Raw genomic sequence first — 19,472 nt, forward strand, 5'->3', positions numbered from 1 at the left:
AATCTCTCATCATTCTTTAACCTCATTCTCAAACCTCTTGACAATCATCTAACCTCTTGACATTCTCTATTTATCTTATCTGTTGTAAATAAACCAGTTCAATATGCTGTTTATTTTTGTTCATACTCAAACACCAACCCCTCACTCACAAGATTCTCAAAACACAAGAATTCTCGTGAGAATATATATTTTTTACAATAAAACACAACGTACTTGAGTGCACTTAAGGTAGAAGAATTTAGATTTACAGTCTCAGACTATAAACATGCTTTTAGCCAAAGAAAAATCTGAACTTTTAAACCTCCAGGTTTAGGATAGCCATCCAAACACCAGCTCTGCAGAAGCTAGCCACAGAGTCAGAGGTTCAGGAGTGAGGGAGAGGAGTGTAGAGATGGAAAAAATTCCTTTTCTTTTTACATCCGTTTATTTGGCTGCGAGTCAGAAATGCTGCAGTCTTTGTGTTATTACCCTGCCTGCGGTTTCTCTCTTGCTGTGGTTTTCTAGGGAGCACATCCTACTGTGTGTGTGTGTGTGTGTGTGTGTGTGTGTGTGTGTGTGTGTGTGTGTGTGTGTGTGTGTGTGTGTTGTATTTTTCTGTTTGTGGGTTTGATCCCTAGTCACACCAGTGGAACTGTGCCGGAGGCTCTTGAAGGAATCAGATTTGATTGTTGTATGCGGATAGACTGTTGCTGTATATGTTGTCTTTTTGCATGCAGCCTGTTTTTGTATAAAACTAATTGGCTGGATTGGTTAGAATGCATGTTTATTCATGCTTGGCAATCAGTCTAACATAGGCACTGCTGTGTCATTGAAGAAGATCAGTGCCGTTGCCGCCATGTTTTAAATCGTGTCTGCATTGTGAGGACATTCAAATGGCTTTACCGACTTTTCATAGTCACTGTTCCTCACCTTTAACCTTTAGCAAAAAAGTCACTATTGACCTTTCTGCATTATTGAGAATAGTTGTATCAGCTTTCTGTTGTTGCTTGTGTGTGTGTGTGTGTGTGTGTGTGTGTGTGTGTGTGTGTGTGTAAAAGAATCTTCATTTCTGGGTTATGGCTAAAAGGAAGGGGCTTAAGTATGACTTTGTGTATGTGAGGTTTTTGAAATGGTGTGTTTGTGTGTGTGCATCTTTGGACGTCAGTAGAGGTCACATGCATCACGCAGGGCTCATTTCCACCTCCATTTCAAGGCCAAGGAATGTATGACTATTCAGTCAGCACGATAGAGATGTTTTTTTCTGTGTGTGTGTGTGTGTGTTTAATGACAACCTCCCTGCCAATCATTAGAAATTTAAGATTATACCAGCTAGTAACTGAGACTTGAGCCACTGATAGGCAGTTATTGAGAGAGAAAGATTGAGAGAGGGAGGGCAGCTCTCAACAGTGTTTGATGGCAGCGTCTCTACTAATAGCGAAGCTGTACATTTAACTGCTTCAAAAACAGTGATGTTACCACCTCGCTACGGAGAAATGTCATGCAAATTTTCACTTGTAAACTGTCATATGCATGCTAATAAACAACTAGTTAATAGTGAGAATTGGACCCTAAACTAAAGTGTTACCATTTATTTTTTTTATTTAGTTAAATAGGATTATGTTAATATAACTAAATTTAAATAATTAAATCAAGGCTTATTGGGTCCCCTCTGGTTGAGAACTACTGGTGTAAAGAAATCTGTTTGAAATAACACAACTAATTTTATTGATATTTTTCAGTAATGACAGATTCTTAATCTATATTTTTGGATTAGAGCTGTTGTGTCCCCCGGCTTCTCTTTGTGAATGGGAAGGTGAGCTGTACAGTTAAAGGATGTTTGTGGTATGCCGTGTCCAGAGACACACCGTATTGTTTTCCTGCACACACACTTTCTATTGTTCTTCAGCAGCTGTCTGGAATGCAGATTTGGTGCACTTTGTCCATTGGACCGAACTTATAATTGCGCACACTTATTCAGTGTTTGTGTCTTCAACTTTTGAGTTGCGAACCTGTTTAGTTAAGTACTAGAAGTATGAAAATGTATTATTCACACTGAAAGAGTACAGTTTGTCTATTGATGTTATATAAACCTGATGTGCGCTGCCTGAAAGTGTGGTGGTGCCCATCTTGCAACAGAGAACAGTGTGCTCCTAAAATTTCTGGATGTCTGGTTCCTCCTAGTTCCAACTCCCACTTCCTGTTACACATGCTGACTGTAATAGCAGCTTTAGGAGCTGAGCTGGGAACCATGGGACAGAAATGTTTATTTACAGTAAATAACCATTGTCAGGGGCGGAAGAACTGTTTTTAAATACATATTTTGTCCCTGACTTAAGCCAAGTCAGAAACACAGACCTTATTTGGACTGCGAGCGTATACGTTTAAGATATTTAGATTCACACACTCATGCTCAGACTTAAAGGAAGGGTAGGTCTTTACAGGAAAGCCACGTGAGGGAAGGGAAGTGTTGCTGTCTTGCTTTGGCATATACGTCTGGATTTATTGAGCAATTGGCACACCATATGTCAAAAAAAACCTACTACAATAGATTATCCATACATAACAGCTTAAATTTTATGGTGCAGTGTGTCATTTCTGACATGCTAGTGGTACCAAATGGAATTGCAATAGTCATTCCCAAATTTTTTTCAATCAGAATATTTGGATTTTGATGTTGTTTAGACCCCAGAAATATCTTATTTTGTGTTCTACAGAAGACAGTAATATAGGTACGGAACAACTGTGAGTAAATGAAAACCGAATTTTCAACCATACCTTTAAACCACCCCAGAGTGCCAGAAATTGACATGTACATGTTGGGCTGCTCAAACAAACAGGAATATTTTGAAATCGCAGTGTTCACATTATTGGGTGTAATTCAAATAAATGTATTACACACATTACCTTTAATCATTACCAATGTTCCATGTCTCAGCATTTCTTGCAGCGTTTAAATAGAAAAAGAGCAGTTAATAAATGATACTTTTAGCCATGTGCAAATCGCATTACAGGAACCAATGGCTGTAATCTACTGTAAAAGCCAACTGGCCAAATGCTGATATAAAACTGTAAGCACCACTTCTCTCGTGAGGAAATAAAGTGTGGAGAGCCACTTCAGTAATCATCTATCAAAGGTTGCCTGGTCTCTCAGGGAGAAACCCCAGTTGCACTTCACTCTATGAGTTTATGATCTTGTGGTTTGGAGAGGCCGTGGAGGAGAGTTATGAAGGACAGAGACAGCAAACTCAGGAAGCTTCAAGAAAAAGCAGTTTCACGGTAAGCCCCTGTCCGCTGTGCTAAGGAACAAGAAAGAACAAAGGAGACTCAATGCCAAAACAATGGACATTCCTTACATTCCCAAGACCACCACCCCCCTCCTGACTTTCCACATATTAAGAACAAAACTCTAAGATCTTTCAGACTCCAAAACTTTCCACATGTCAGCCTCAGTGTTTTTGATCAAATTTGAATGCACAGAATTTATAGTTTATGGCTTGCTGTGCTGTTTTTTGTTTAGAAAATGTGCTGGATTTCTGTATATGTTTATATTAGGGATGCATTGGTAGTCGATAATTATTTGAATGCTTTGGCCGACAATATGAAAAATGGATAATCATTTTGAGATTTGCTAAAGATGTTAAATTTAATAACATTGTTTGGCATGGTAATGGGTATGACAATGTTCATGTGTTTGATCTTGGCCGAATAGATCTGCTGCGCTGCTGCTGTTGGTTATTGCTGCTGCTTCTGCAGAGCAAGTATGCTACTGCCAATACATACATGATGGTGCTGTGAGCAAGAAAGACATGCTGCTAGTGTTGTCACCAGGGTTTGAAATTTTTCACTCACCAGCCAATTTGGCTACTAAATTTTTAAGTTATCGGCCATTCAGAATGTCTACCAGCCAAAAGAAAATGAACCAGATTAACTATGTCACAGCTAAAATATATATATATATATATATTATATATATTATATATAAATATATAAAATAAAATTAGGATTTCTTACATTCATTTCTTATTCAAACAATATCCTGTCATCCAGCCATCTCCTCCCCTCCTCTTTCATCCTCCACCAAAAATGTATTTTATGTGGACAGATCAATACAGTACAAAGAACATCAAAAAATGTAGGATGGTGAAAAATAACAATGTCTTTTCTGTTAACCAAATGCTTTTTTATCTTCGCTATTGCATCAATGCAAATGAATAAGCGCACTGTTATTTGTTGCATAGTGACGGGCATGTTCAAGTAAGCCAGATATGCGCAGATTCTGCGCAATACGCTGTATTTAATATATCACGATGACTCACGAGTATTTGTGCTAAATCTGCGCAGATTTGGCTTACACAAACTTCCCCAGCAAAAGTGAGTAAACATTAAGTAACATGCCAAATTGGCTAGTGATTTTACAGCGTTACCCTCCACAGTTCATTTTTGTCCACATTTGGCAGGTTGGCGGGTGTTAATTTCAAACCCTGGTTGTCACGATACTGGAATTTCCAACTTCCAATACACTTGAAAGTAGTATCTCGATATTCTGTACCATTTTCGATACCACGGGAAGAACTGCCATATATACCGCCATACAGATAATTAGGGTAATTTTGTTGTAATGGCTTAAACAGCTCAGGAAGGCTTTATTTGAATATTTGAACTACGTTTACAGAAAAAAAAGTAAACCGTCAGTAATAAAATAAGAACAAATAAACAAATTGCAAATGATGGCACAAATAAATACAATAGAATAAAGAGACATATTATATAAACATGGCTTTAAGTTTTTCAGGTGGGTCTGACAGTATTCAGATAGAAACTACTACAGAAATGAAAGTAATCAAATGTAAAATAACACTGGATAGTTTTAATTGTAAAAATTTAAAACATATGCTCACAATTAAAGTTACAAAACAAGAAGAGTAATTTTCTCTTTGTCTTTTGTTCTTTGATTAACATGACAGACAGCACCAGGTTTATTAAGCTGTTGTCACTTTAAGAGATTATGCACGGATCCAATTAACTGTTACACAACATGCGTTTTCTCTCAACTATTTACATTTAGGTTCCAAAATTGTCAGTATTTACCTGAATACCCGGCAAGACGGCATTTAGATTTTTTTTTTTATGTATTTGACCGTTTAAGCACAATAAGCCACGAAAAATACTACTAAATTACAAAAATTATGCGCAATACCAGCACTATTCAACTAGAGCGAATGAGACAAGTTAATGAGGAGGCGAGTGTGTGTTAAAATGTCAATTCTCTATCGGAGAGTTGAGAGTGTAAGAATGCACAGCTGTTATCAGTGTATCGATACTGCAGAAAAGGAGTATTGGAACCGTTTCAGATATTTCAGTATCGATATTTATATTTCGATATGTATCGAATCGATACATATCGAAATATCAATATTTTTGATAACACTACATGTTCCTGCTGCACAATATAGCCTACATGAATTACCCATTGCAGATCTATACAGGTGGAGCTGGGGAAGGTGGAGGGTTTCTGAAAGCGTGCTGCAACTGCTACAGTATATGCTGACCGCTGACCAAGTATTTGAAGGTTGAGGAGCAAGCTTATTGGCTACTGATACAGCAGGAACCAATCAGCTGTGCAATAGAGAGAATGATGTGATTGCAAGCAGATTGAGATAAGGACCTATCAGCCTCCGCCAGATTTATATTTTAGTGGTAATGAACAAAGGCGTGCTCCTTTTTCTGGAATATGTCAAGTGATCAATCCAGACAGTACCTCTTGTGTGGGTTCACCTTTTGGGATTGCATTACGGTGGGACTGCGTACATCGAAATGGCTTCCTTTTTTATTAATAGGTCAAGTAGCCCAGGGTTCTGCACCGTAGTCCACTTTCTCACATCACAGTAAAAACGTTCTGTGGTATAACTCTGATATACTGGACATGTGGACAAGATGTAGGCCATCAGTTAGATTAACCTCTGTTCAGTTGCCAGGGAAAGAGTAAACGAATTGCGGTGTTAACATGAGTGTAGACTGTGAAGCCTTGTGAACTGCTCTGCATCTGTTTTAACATCTGTTATTTTAGTTTGTTTAGAGCAGTTTGTTATTGAGTCTGCAGTCTCCCACACTTTTATTAATTCACTTTATGCTCTTGTGATTGAAAGGCTACTGGGGTCATGACTTGGTACATCTCTCTGCTATTTTATTCTGTCCAAAATAGTTAGGAAGGGTTTGATGTGGCTGATAAGATTTTTGCATGCTTTCTTTCCCCTTGAAACATACTTTAAAATCAGAGTGAAAGAGAATCCAAAACAACAAACAAGCTATTGTGCTGGAGAGCCCAACTCTTGACTGCTCCCTTCCTGGACTGGGCTTTTCGTTGTGCCCGTACTGGTAAAAGCCTGGGTGATTAAATGGAATGCAGCCTGTGCGTCTCGCCTGCTGTTTTCGGGAAACAGGCAAACAAATGATGATGATTGCACCGACTGAAAGTGGAGAGTGGTGTGTGCATGCATGCGTACTTGCTTTATTTATTTATTTATTTATCAGGGACGATACATAATGAAATTGTTGCATATACAGTAATTTTTATGCAACATTAGCTAATAGCTAATTTGAGGTCTAATGTCCATTAATTTAGGGATATACAAATTAATGAAACATGGTGCAATATTTAAAAATACATAGTAGTACCATGAAACTATTTTGTACTTTGTTAGTACAAAGAAGTTGAAACCGTTGACCAGCTGGATCCTAGCAGAAGTAGTATTAGTCCAGTCATTTTAACCCAAAATGGGGGGTCAACCTTGAACAAATTGAAACAGAAGCAAACTCAACTGATTTTGTATCCTCAATATGTCCTGAGTAAGGAAAAAAAAAGTCCCGAAGAATCCCATTAGGGGAAAGTTTCGAAAAAGACCCAAATATAGCTTATTCATAAGCCTATTCATTCTTTTTCTTACGTGAATAGGGTAAAATTTTTAACCTTTAGATATCACCATGAAAATTACTGTGTTGATTACTTGCATCAAGACAAACAAAAAATGTATTACAAGTTTTTTTTAAATGGTTTGTTAACATGGACAAACGGTGCATAATCTAATTACATAATCTTTAGCATAAAAATTCTAAATCTATTTTCTAATTAATTCAGACCTTAACATTAAGTATTTTACTGTTATGTGTCAACAAGATTCAACATGACATTTTCACCTGGCTATACCCAATGTTTAGATCTGTTGTGGTATTTATGCAAATTAGCACATACGTAATTAGATTATGCACCGTTTGTCCATGTTAACAAACAATTTCAAAAAACTTGTAATACATTTTTTGTTTGTCTTGATGCAAGTAATCAACACAATAATTTTCATGGTGATATCTAAAGGTTAAAAATTTTACCCTATTTACCCTAAAGTATGAATAAGCTATATTTGGGTCTTTTTCGAAACTTTCCCCTAATGGGATTCTTCGGGGCTTTTTTTTCCTTACTCAGGACGTATTGAGGATACAAAATCAGTTGAGTTTGCTTCTGTTGCAATTTGTTCAACCTTTTTTCATAAAATGACTGGACTATATTCCCAGATCTCAATTACAATCTGTGCAAATGGCTATAGAAATGCTATATTCTTGATCTCAGTGAGTTTATTCTTGAACATTAACATATACTTGGATATGGGCATGGTAATTTATGTATTCCCTACAATAAGAGAGAGAGGGCTTCTAACGAACTGTGTTGGTTGTGAAAACAAAAGAGAGAGGAAGGATCTTTAGCATACAGTACTACTGACTCATGTGCATGTCACCAATGTTTCTTACAATAACCAGTGACATCACACCTTAAGATAATATCAGTTTATGGTTTAATTACCCTTCTTTGCTACCACACACAATCTTAGTTCCTATAAAGCATGTAAAAGTTAAACTCTACAGTCAGCTACCCACAATAGTTTGAATTGGTGTCACATAAGGGCTTAACCCTGGGTTGATGTGTTTTTAAAACCCAGAGTTAAGGCTAATTTTAGGTAATGTTCCACACTCTTGTGCAGTGCTAACCTCACATTTGTGTTGTCAAAGATATATGCTGTCTCCCAATTTGCCGCCTTCTATGGCCTAAAACAATGTACACTTTTTGTGAAGAAAAAATACATACTTTTGGGTGTGTAGCAGAATAATTTTTTATTGTAGTTCTGAACCAAAACCTCCTCAAAAACGGTTGTAGTACTCGGTTGTAGACCATAGTACTTGGATGGTCTATTATTTCCGGTGGAAATTTGATGTGCAGATCCATGCACACTTTAACAACTACATTAGTTGACAACTAATGTAGTTGTTAAAGTGTGCATGGATCTGCACATCAAATTTCCACCTGAAATAGTAGACCATCCGAGTACTACCTTTGGTACCATTTAAACTTAAACTTACAGTTTTGGACACAATAATGCTAATTTCGAATACCATTTAGGATGGATAGTATGCAAATCGGGATGCAGTAATACAGAGTGACACAATAGGGCTTTTCACACATGAAATATTTAACCCTGGGTCATTCTAAACCCTGGGTTATCTTGCTTCACGTTTCACACTGGTCATAATTTACCCAGGGGGTAAACAATTAATCCTTCCAGAATTCCAGTCATTTTAAGCCAAAATGGGGGTCAACCTTGAACAAATTGCAACAGAAGCAAACTCAACTGATTTTGTATCCTCAATATGTCCTGAGTAAGGAAAAAAAGCCCCGAAGAATCCCATTAGGGGAAAGTTTCGAAAAAGACCCAAATATAGCCTATTCATACGCCTATTCATTCTTTTTCTTACGTGAATAGGGTAAACATTTTAACCTTTAGATATCACCATGAAAATTAGTGAGTTGATTACTTAAATCAAGACAAACAAAAAATGTATTACAAGTTTTTTTAAATTGTTTGTTAACATGGACAAACGGTGCACAATCTAATTACCTATGTGCTAATTTGCATAAATACCACAACAGATCTAAACATTGGGTATAGCCAGGCGAAAATGTCTTGTTGCATCTTGGTGATACATAACAGTAAAATACTTGATGTTAAGGTCTGAATGGAACCCATTTAGGCTACCCATGAGCATGAATACATAGAGGCAGGAAGAAGTACTTTAGAAACCAGCCTTTATTCATTTTTAAGAGATGGGGTTTGGGGCTAGGGCTGTGGGACTGATTCTGGGGATTCACTTTTTATTTTGCCTACTTTTTGTCTTCTGCATTCTCCTTACCATTGTCTCCTGTTCTTCCCTCAGACTTGTCCCCCAGAAACAGTCCCATGGACCCAGCCCCAAACCCAATCTCTTAAAAATGAATAAAGGCTGGTGGTTTCAAAAGTACTTCTTCCTGCCTTTGTTCAACCCTAAACCCTGGGTTAACGTTCTTATTTGCATATTTACAGTGTCAGTGTCATTGATTGGATGAACGCAGCATGCGACCTGTTTACATAAAAGCTCTAGCATTGCGCCTCCTCGTATTGCCGACTGTACTTTCGAATACTGAATGGACTTTTCGGAATATAAAGGTTTCATGACTTTGTACAGGAATAGAAACTTTCACTCCTCGTGTTTAGGTTTGGTGTCTGTGGGAAATTGTTGCAAATGTTAAATAGTGACTTCAAACATTTTAACTAGTGCAGTGGAGAGCATTATTTGCAGAGAGAAACGTGTTTCAGAAGAATTAAGCAGTGCGGATTATTTCCACAGATGGACAAACACTTATTAAAACATGTCCATGTTCCAAACCTGTATGACTTTCTTTCTTCTGTGAAATTTTAAAGAAGATATTTTGAGAAATATTTCAGTGTTTTTTCCCTCAGTGTTTTGTCAATGGGCAACATTCTTCTATCTACTCATACAGATTTGGTACAGCATGTTGTGAACAAAAAATAATTTAACTCTTGACACGGTGTTAACAATTCAACTGAAGAATCCATTAGTTGGAGGTTGTGCTCCATTATAATTTGTCCTACACATGATTGTTGGTTTTTTTGTTTATTCAGTGTTGTAGTTGTTAATCAGACTGACCCGAATATGAATATGAGCCCTTCTGATTTGAGCAGGAAAAGCTGTTTATTAAGCACAGCTGATATGAGTTAAATTCTATTTTATTCTCTCTCTCTCTCTCTCTCTCTCTCTCTCTCTCTCTCTCTCTCTCTCTCTCTCTCTCTCTCTCTCTCTCTCTCTCTCAGGTAGTCAAAACACACTGTTGCTTCTATGTTCTTTGCATTGTTGTGCTTTCTACACTATTGAAAAGAGCAAGAATACATGTACCTGGCCTCATGCCCCAGGGACAATGCACCGTTTCAATCATTTCGTCTTATACCACCAATTTGTTTCCGTTTTTCACATACAGTATATCCTCCTTCCTCCCTCTCTCTCTCTCTCTCTCTCTCTCTCTCTCTCTCTCTCTCTCTCTCTCTCTCTCTCTCTCTCTCTCTCTCTCTCTCTCTCTCTCTCTCACACTCTTTCACTCTCTCTCTCTCACACTCTTCTCTCTCTCTCTCTCTCTCTCTCTCTCTCTCTCTCTCTCTCTCTCTCTCTCTCTCTCTCTCTCTCACCACTGCTGGCCGAAATTGACTGCTCTCCCAGGGAGACAGGAAGCGGCCCTCACATTTTTCCCCCATTCAAACAATAATAGGAGAGAATGCTAGGTATTATTTTAGCAGTGGCTTGCCGCTTTATCTCCGCCAAACATAGTTTCCTCTCCGTCTGAGCACCGCTTCCTCTCCCTCTAATGTCATTAGAGAGAGTGGGTGGGAGGCTGTGTATGTGAGCGAGAGAGAGAATATGCTGTTTAGTGGACTGAATGTTTGGTCTTCAGTTGTAACTTGAAATATTGAGAGAGAGAGAGAGCGAGAGAGAGAGAGAGAGCTGCTGTTTGAGAGGGGAAGTGGGGGGAGTGTTTGTCTGTTAATTTTTCCTGGACTAGGAATCTGGTCAGAGCCTCTGGCTGCCTCATTACAGCTAAATGACCACCAACCTTCACTCATGTGAGCGCTGAAGTCGTTAGGGTCCTGATAAAGACTGACCACTCACAGCAGACACAGACCTCAGGGTTGTCCTTTGACACGAGACGTCTACTGATGGTTTAAACTTGAACTTCTTCTTGAACCTGTAGCTGAAAAGTCTTGGATTGGATTCATCTCAGAATATTTGTCTTACTGTGAGAACATCTGGAGTTGTGTCAAGTGTTGTGAGTATCTAAATAAGTTTCGTATTGCACAGAAAACCTCAAGTGGGAGTCAAACCAGCACTAATTTCAACCTGGTTAGCCTGTTTCTGTTTGGTGCATTTCACTGGAACAGTAGTGCCGTGCTAAGGCAAATGCAGTAACTACACTAACACTGAAACTGAGAAAAATGGTTTCAGAGTTAGTTTTTGTTTTGTTTTGTTTTTTGTAAATTTTGGATTGCTTTGGTAGTTTTATGTTTTCTGTGAATCTGAACATATTGAGCCAAAACTCCATCTCAGGACAGATCATAGTCTACCCAATTTCAGTCATAAATTTTTCCTTTAGATAGCTGTATGGAGACTCAGATCAGCTTGGTGTTATGTTTGATCAACAGTGTTTATTGGACGAGGATGACAATGCGAATATAGCTATGAGCTGTCTTGTGAAAACTTGAACATCCTGAGATTGCAAAAGTTTTTTAGGCAAAAGTGTTAATTGGGATGAAATGTTAATTACATTTATTGTTTCTGAAAGAGACATATTTACATTTTGATGTGCCTCCGGGTTTATGCTTTAATTAAAAAAAAAAAAAAAACAAGAAAAAATATCTGTTTACTAAATGTCATATTTGCTTGTGTGGTAGGTGTGTGTTTTTAATGTGTATTCATTTGTTTAATTTGTTGTATTAGAGTAAATATTCTTCTGCTTGCTTACCTCACTCTGACCTCACTCTATTAAATAGCAGATATCACTTTGTTTCACAAGTGTTTTAAGATCAGTAAGATTTTGGGATTTTTTTTCAATAAGGATGATTAAATTTGTCAGAAGTGACAGTAAAACATTTAATGTTTCTTAAGATTTATATTTCAATTAAATGCTGTTTTTTAAACTTTTTTATGTTCATCTAATTCTTAAAAACCGATTCCACAAATATATTAAGCAGCACAACAGATTTCAACATTGATAATAATAAGAAATGTTTCTTGATCAGCACATCAGCATATTAAAATGATTTCTGAAGGATCATGTGATACTGAAGACAGGAGTAACGATGCTGAAAATTCAGCTTTGCATCACAGGAATAAATTACATTTTAAAATGTATTCAAATATAAACCAGTTAGGCTATTTTAATTGTAAAAATATATTTTTTTACAGTATTGCTGTTTTTACTGTATTTTTAATTAAATAAATGCAGCCTTGGTGAGCATAAGAGACCCCAAACTTTTGAATTGTAGTGTATAATGTCTCCTGTCCTGTGCGTTATACCAAAAGATTGTTTTTCCTTACATATTGCATTTTTGCTTCTATTCTTTTCTAGCCTCTCGTGGAAAAACTTAAATTATTATTAGTTGAATAATAAGCTCTTAAAAAACATTGTTCCCTCTGGATCATTATTGCCATCTGGAATGTTTGTGAATACTGTCCTCCTGTCAATGGGACTAATGGGATGTACCTGGAATCTGGGCCTTGTTCCATTAATGCTGCTACTTTATAAATTAATTGGCTGTTTTTTTTACTGTAGATGTCTTAGAAAGAACCTCATTTAGCCATTTCAGTAATCCAGTGGATGGCAGATATGAAAGCGTTCCAGATGGTGAAGTCAAACAGATTTCCCTTGATTCCTGTATGTGTTTGTCTAGACTGACACTGCTTTGGGAGTATAGGGTCTTTTCTTCATTCCTGAATGCTGTGGTTTCCAGATTGTGGTTTATTTTTGTCAGTAATTGGTACTTGGGAATATTAGAGTGATGTTATACTTACACTGTTCAGTCTACACACTTCTTACTGACTTTGTGTTTGCTTGTATCTCTGTTCTTCGAGCAGGCGCAGTGTGCCAGTGATCCGTCCCCACTCTTGGCACTTGGCAAAGCTGTCAGAGGCACCCTGCACTACGGGCACTGGTGATCCGTCAGATGGCCCCTCGGCTATGCAGCTCCACTTCACACCTCTCAATGTACCATGGCACTCTGGAGGTGACAACAGGTTGGTATAAATAACTATTATACAGATGATGTATTCAAGAAAACAATCTGTATGACCATTCTTTCCCTTCATTTCAGTGATTTACATTCATTTAGACACCTTTTGAAACATTTCCATTAAACTACTAATAGTTTAAACAGATCTTTGTGTCTGTGCAAGTGGGAGAGAGATATATCTCATTGTTGAATTAGGGAATTTTGCTTCCAGCAAATTTCACAAGGAAAACAATCAAAGAGGAAGCTGGTGATCTCACATCTTATGTCAACATGTGGCTCACCGGATACCACCACTATTTTCAGACATATGACTCAGACATTCTTCACAGATCACCAGTAGAGTGACCAAAACACACACAAAACACAAAAAAAGCCTGTAATACAAAACACAGCATTGACTTAAGGGACTAATCTTTAACTTTGAACTTCAACTGTAATGTTTGTTTTGGGAGATTTGTTTGTCAGTGTTTTGCTGAGGAGACTGTGAAACCTAATTACAACACCTGTAACAGAATGAAAATGCCTACATAATTATCAAATTAAAATATCTGTAAAAAAAAAATCAGAAATTGAAAAGTATAGTTAGCACATACAGATATTATTTGATGCTGAAATTTTAAGCTGGCATTAAATGGTGTACATTGTTACTTTTTGTAGGCAATCTTTGAAATCCTTATGGTGATTGTGTCACATTATCTAACTTGGTTCACTTCTGTTTAATTGTGCAGTGAGCTGTCCATGCAGTGGGGCCATATCTCCAGGCACTACAGCACAGACCGCAGCAGCTCAATAGGAAGTATGGAGAGTCTGGAGAATCCTCCCAACCAGGGTTACTATGACAGTCAGCTCTCTCCCATTGATCCTGTCATCTTCAACAACAAACGTGACTCTGCTTACAGCTCTTTCTCAGCCAGCTCAAACACATCTGATTACACTGTTCCTGTCAAGCCTGAGGAGATCAACTCCATGGACAACATCCTCCAGGGTCTGGGTTCTTCCTGCAGGTATCCAGACGGAGGCCAACATTCTGCCTCCAGTGGCCATGGAAACCAGCAGGAAGAACATCAACGCTCCAAGATACTGTCTGACAGAACTGCAGCTAAAGTCCGACCGTCGTCCTATAGCTGCGAGGAGGAACACTGTGCACCACCGCAGCCACCCATGAGGAAGGACAGCTTTAGGGCTACTAGAGGCCAACCAACAGATAAACGCTGTGTGTCTGCTCCTGTAGGCATCCCAAGTGAAACCAGCTGCATAGTTGAAGATCAACCCCAAGTCCAGGAAGTTTTGACAGGCAATGTTTATTTGAATGGAACACAAGACAATGAACAAGAATGTAAAGGGTGCACCACTGGAACTTATTATACCTTAAACTCTCAGAGAGATGGCAAAGCAACTGACTTTGAGAACTCTTCAAAATCTGTGGTGGCACCTTCACCTCCTCTCAGTCCCTTTTCACAAAGGAATATGGATGAGAACATTGAAAGCCAACTCCAACCAGAACATAATCTCCAGTCAGCAATGCACAGACACAGTGCACCTGAGAAACTTCTAGCTTCTCAGCTGTGTATGATGGATATTTCTGGTGACAAAAGTGATCATTGTGCATCTCCAACTTGCCTGTGGTCACAGTCTCCTCTTTATCTGAGCGATACTAGTCCAAATAAGTCTCAGGGCAAGTGGGGAGCAAGCCGATGTTCCACGCCTGGTTCGGTGGCAACTTCTGAACTTGAGGATCCCAGGGTAGAGGAGGAACCTCTTGATTCTGGACAGAATCTGTGGGGGAAGCCCGGAAATCCCACGGGGAATGGATTCTCCACCACTAACTCTCAGACCATTGAGAATAACATTGGTTCTGTAGGTGTGGACACTCAATTAAATGAGAATGGAGGAGAAGTATTGGAGGACAATGGCAGTGCCGCAAAGCAGTCGCAGAAACGGCAGTTGCGTAGCTCCAAGTCGCGTCGCAGAAGTGACCGTTTTGCCACCAACCTTAGAAATGAGATCCAGAGGAAGAAGGCTCAGCTGCAGAAGAGTAGAAACCCTTGTGGTGAAGAGACCGTGGAAGAAGAGGTTGCAGATCTCAACACAGAGGCAGTAGCTCCTCCAGAGTACCATCAACCCAGACCCCAAACCCTGCCAAGACCTCTTACCAAACCACCCACTGCCTCCGTGCAAATATTCAAACATATACCTCAACAAGTTCTTGATACCACACAAGCTGAAGAACATTCCAGCACCAGGGTTGTGGGCTTCCAGTCATCTCATACCCAAACTCAGATCCCTCAACAGGCCAGACAAGTTTATGTGCATGTGGTGGAGGAGATAGCACCTGCAGGTAAACCACGGCGATGGCGTTGGACACCAGAACGCAAGCTTCAACCAGAAACTGAGCCCTCTGAGAGTAAGAGAAATGAGGCTACTGGACAGATGTTGTCTGGAAAAATGGTATCGACTAGAGGGAGGACAAATTCCTCCAGTGGCCGTTTAGGTCGGTCAGATGAGTGTGACATCCCTCCCTTTGCAGACCGCAGGAGGTTTTTTGAGGAGACTAGCAGGAAGTTGAGTCAGTCTGTAACAAACTTATCAAGCCTGACAAGTCGAAATCAGAGGCTAGACAAGCCGTGTAGGCCAAACCATCCATCCTCACCTGAACCTATTGAGATGGCCAAAAACCTGGGCCGGAGAAGGTTTTCGTATCAAGATGTGCCATATGTCAACTCACTGGACACTGGGAGACAGTTTATGAGTTCCCAACAAGACCAAGAAAAAGTGATGGAGAGACAGATGCAGAGAGAGCAGGAGAAACAAAGAGAGCAGGAGAAAGTTAAGGAGCAAGAGAAGCTTAGAGAACAAGAGAGGGAGAAGGAAAGATTAAGGACAGAGAGGGAAAAAGAGCAACAAATGGTGAAGGACTGGGAGGAGAGGCAGAGGCTGCTACATAGAGAACAAGAATGGGAGTCCGGGAGAGAAACTGTTCGCTCTGAACACAATATAAGCAGTGACACAGTTCCTCAGTCTTTATCTCATGACGCCTATCGGAAGCAGCCACCCACACCTCAGGTTCCTTCCTCACTGCAGTCCTCTGAACATTTCTATAGCAACACTTCCACTAACATCCAAAAACCTCGCTCAGCGTTCCACCCAGTGTCCACCCAGCACAATCAGTATGATGGCTACCACGTAAATCCACCCTACAAGGCCAGGAGCTACACCCCAACTGAGGTAAGACTGGGAATTCAGCATTATCCATTGTCTTAAAAAGGGATTGTCAAGTATTTCTGATCCAGGCTCTCAGCCAACCCAGGGAACCACTAATATAAAAATGCCAGAATTTAGTAATACTAACTGTCATTAACAAAATTAACTAGCATTGCAACACATTAAATTTATAATAATGTGGTTTTCCCATTTACCTTACTAATTAAAATTACATAGAAGGATGTACAAGTATTGGGGGATACCTTATGGATGTAAATGTCATACACTGTCAGAAATAGGGGTACAGTAGGAGTCCATTTCTGTCCCCCAAGGTACAGTCTACACTAACGTACCCCATAGGGCATATTATTGGACCTCAAGGTACATATATGTACCTTTTTGAGGGTCAAAAAGCATTAAAAGGTACATATATGTACCGTTTCTTTTAAAGGTTAAAGTACAATATTGTACCCTTGAGGTTACAGCCCCAGTGACAAGCCATTGTACCCCTAAAGGTACAATTATGTACTTTATTTTCTTTATTTTACTTTTGAGTGTAGTATGCACTATATATGGAATAGACATGCACATGCCACATTGTTTTTAAATTATTTATGCAAGTAAGAGTAAAGCTTTCCTCCTGCAGTTCACTGTCAAATAACAACCTCATAAATTCATAATGAATAGCCTGTATATGTGCTTATAATGAATAGCCTGATGGAAATCAAACATTGCTGAAAGAGGGTGTGATTTGCTTTCTTTATTGTGGTTATTTACAGTTCTAGGCTTCTATGAGCTAAAAGATGAGTCCTTACAAATACATGTTGAACGTTTGATTTCTGTTATAGTTTTGAATTGAAAATAGCCTTATTGCATATGGGATGGAAATTGTGGTTTAGTTCCTGCTGAGCCTTTATTTAAAAATGCACCAGATTGATACTTTTATGTTATCTGTAAAAGATTATGTGTCGTCTTTGTGCATTGATTTATATGCGCACTGTTAGAACTGAATAAGAATGAAACGGTTTATACTTTACTTGAGCTGTTATTTCAAGACGCTTTGGTATAGTGCCATGTAGATGGGAATGAGACCGTTGTTTTCAGTCCTCAGTGCAGACTTATTTTAATATTAGCATTCATACAGATCAGGATATATTGAAACTGGCCTTCCTCGGAGTCTCAAAAGGCAAAATGTTGGCCAGAACTGTATACAAATCATAAATCGGCTCTAAAACAACAGGAAGATTGAATATGTATGTTGAATATGTGTCAACAGTCACTATTTTTAATACATGTCCTTTGGTTTTGAAAAGCATTACACAGGAATTAATGCTCTAACTGATCGCCATTCTTATTCCTTTAGTATATTTAGATAGACAACATTTATTGATCCTTGGGGGCAAATTGAGGTAAACTCAAGAGGGATTTTTCCTTGTTGTGGAATCAAGCCCATGTACTCTAGATGAGAATCAGAGATACTATTCACAAAGAAGGAACTTTTGGATATCTAACCCTTATATTTATTTTGCACTTTGTGTGCTTTTAAAAAACTGGGCTCTAGATGGTTGGCACAACAGTGATAAACCAGTATTTGTTTGGTTACATAGAGCACTCTTGCTTTTCTATTGTACAATTGAGCATGTTATTTAAACCCTTTTGACAGAGGCGTTTAAATGCCTATAGCGGGTTGTTTCAGATAAAACTATATGCTAAAGAACAGATTGGCGAAAAGGTATAAAGTTACATTAATCACCATTTTACTGCTTTACCAATCTTGTTTTTTCTTTGCAGTAAGAATAATTCAAATAGGGTTAGGCACAAACATGATCTACTAAAATATTAGATAAATATTAGTTAAATATTTTTCAAAAGTTATACATATATTTTAAATACATGGCAAATGTATTTTACAGGCCCATCCTGGACAGGAACAAACAAAAAAACTAAACAGAAACTACAGCCTGACAGAGAGGTAAGAATTCTGTTTTTTATTGTGTCTCAGTAGATATATGCTGTTATTACCCCTATTTTATGCATTGTTATTGACAAACCTTTACTTAGAAGAAGTATAGCATAACATTTCTTCTTCCACAGGGACTACTCAAAGTGTAAAAGAGGCTCCAAGACAGAAGAAGGTGCTGTTGTTCTGAACTTCATGGGTCAAGGTGGCAACAGCATTACAGGTGGCCGCACTGAGGAGCATCTTTTTTCACCCCTTAAAAACCGTGCTATGTCAGAGAACGACATTCGCATGGAGACACAAAATTATCATAATCAAATTTCAAACACCAATGTCAGCAGAATGCGTGCGTCCACTCTTAGCGACCTGGATGAGAATGGAGTATGTGTCGATGAGGTAAAAAAGAAAAAAGGGCCCCCGCCTCCTCGTCCACCACCCCCAAAATGGGAGCAGTTCCACAAGAGGCGGGCATCCCACCACAACCTCTTCTCCTCTCCGCCACTCTATTCTTCTCCCTCTTCCTCTCCACCTCGGCCACAGCCGTGCACGTCCCGGCCCCCCAGTGTGCCTGAAATGACACGTCAGCGCTCCTACAGTCTTCCTCCGAGGGAGGTTTCAGAGAGCCGTCTCTGCTGCAGTCAAGAGTACTCGGTGGCTCCACCCAGCCCTGCTTTTACACGTCGGGCTTTTAAACCTGTAGCCTTGCCCCCAAGAGAGAGGGACGTAACCCTTCAGAACTATGACATGAGGAGAGAACTTCATCAGCCTTTGCCACACCCTGAACCATGCACAAGGTAAAACATACCATCCAACTCCACGTATAATGATCCATGATGAAGAACAGGACAAGTCTTTTTTGACAAACCATATGAAATCAACATGGGCAGGTTGAAAAAAAAACACGGAGATGTGTTCTCTCATGTATTCAAAGTGTAAAAACACAAAAGTGTTTTTACTTTTTACTTAATGGCTACACATGAGAGAACACATCTCCGTGTTTTTTTTGTTGTTTTTTTTACGGAAATTATTGTTTGTTAGTTTTTAAACTCTTTTTTGAATATTAATAAGCAGTGAAACAGTAAAAAAAGATAAGCCAAACTACTAAAGGTTTTATTTACTTTTATTACATTTTTTACTTCATTATGATATACACAGTACCATTTATGGGGTTGGTA

The 19,472-nt window shown here is 38.8% G+C and overlaps 1 protein-coding gene across 2 annotated transcripts in view; it reads left to right on the top strand.

Moving 5' to 3' along the window:
* shroom4 (shroom family member 4) overlaps positions 1-19,472 on the top strand; it is a 47,736-nt gene that overhangs the window by 22,425 nt on the left and 5,839 nt on the right. Inside the window, exons 1-5 of one of the 2 annotated variants that reach the window (XM_084109056.1) lie at positions 10,941-11,176; positions 12,982-13,140; positions 13,865-16,361; positions 18,251-18,309; positions 18,432-19,091. In XM_084109056.1, coding sequence (XP_083965182.1) covers positions 13,085-13,140; positions 13,865-16,361; positions 18,251-18,309; positions 18,432-19,091 — 3,272 coding nt within the window. In that variant the 5' untranslated portion in view covers positions 10,941-11,176; positions 12,982-13,084. Of the gene's footprint in view, positions 1-10,940; positions 11,177-12,981; positions 13,141-13,864; positions 16,362-18,250; positions 18,310-18,431; positions 19,092-19,472 lie in introns of those variants that run through there. The other variant, XM_084109055.1, reaches the window with a different exon arrangement.

This window comes from Abramis brama, assembly GCF_963993115.1.
Source record: "Abramis brama genome assembly, chromosome: 3".
Classification (NCBI taxonomy): Eukaryota; Metazoa; Chordata; class Actinopteri; order Cypriniformes; family Leuciscidae; genus Abramis; species Abramis brama.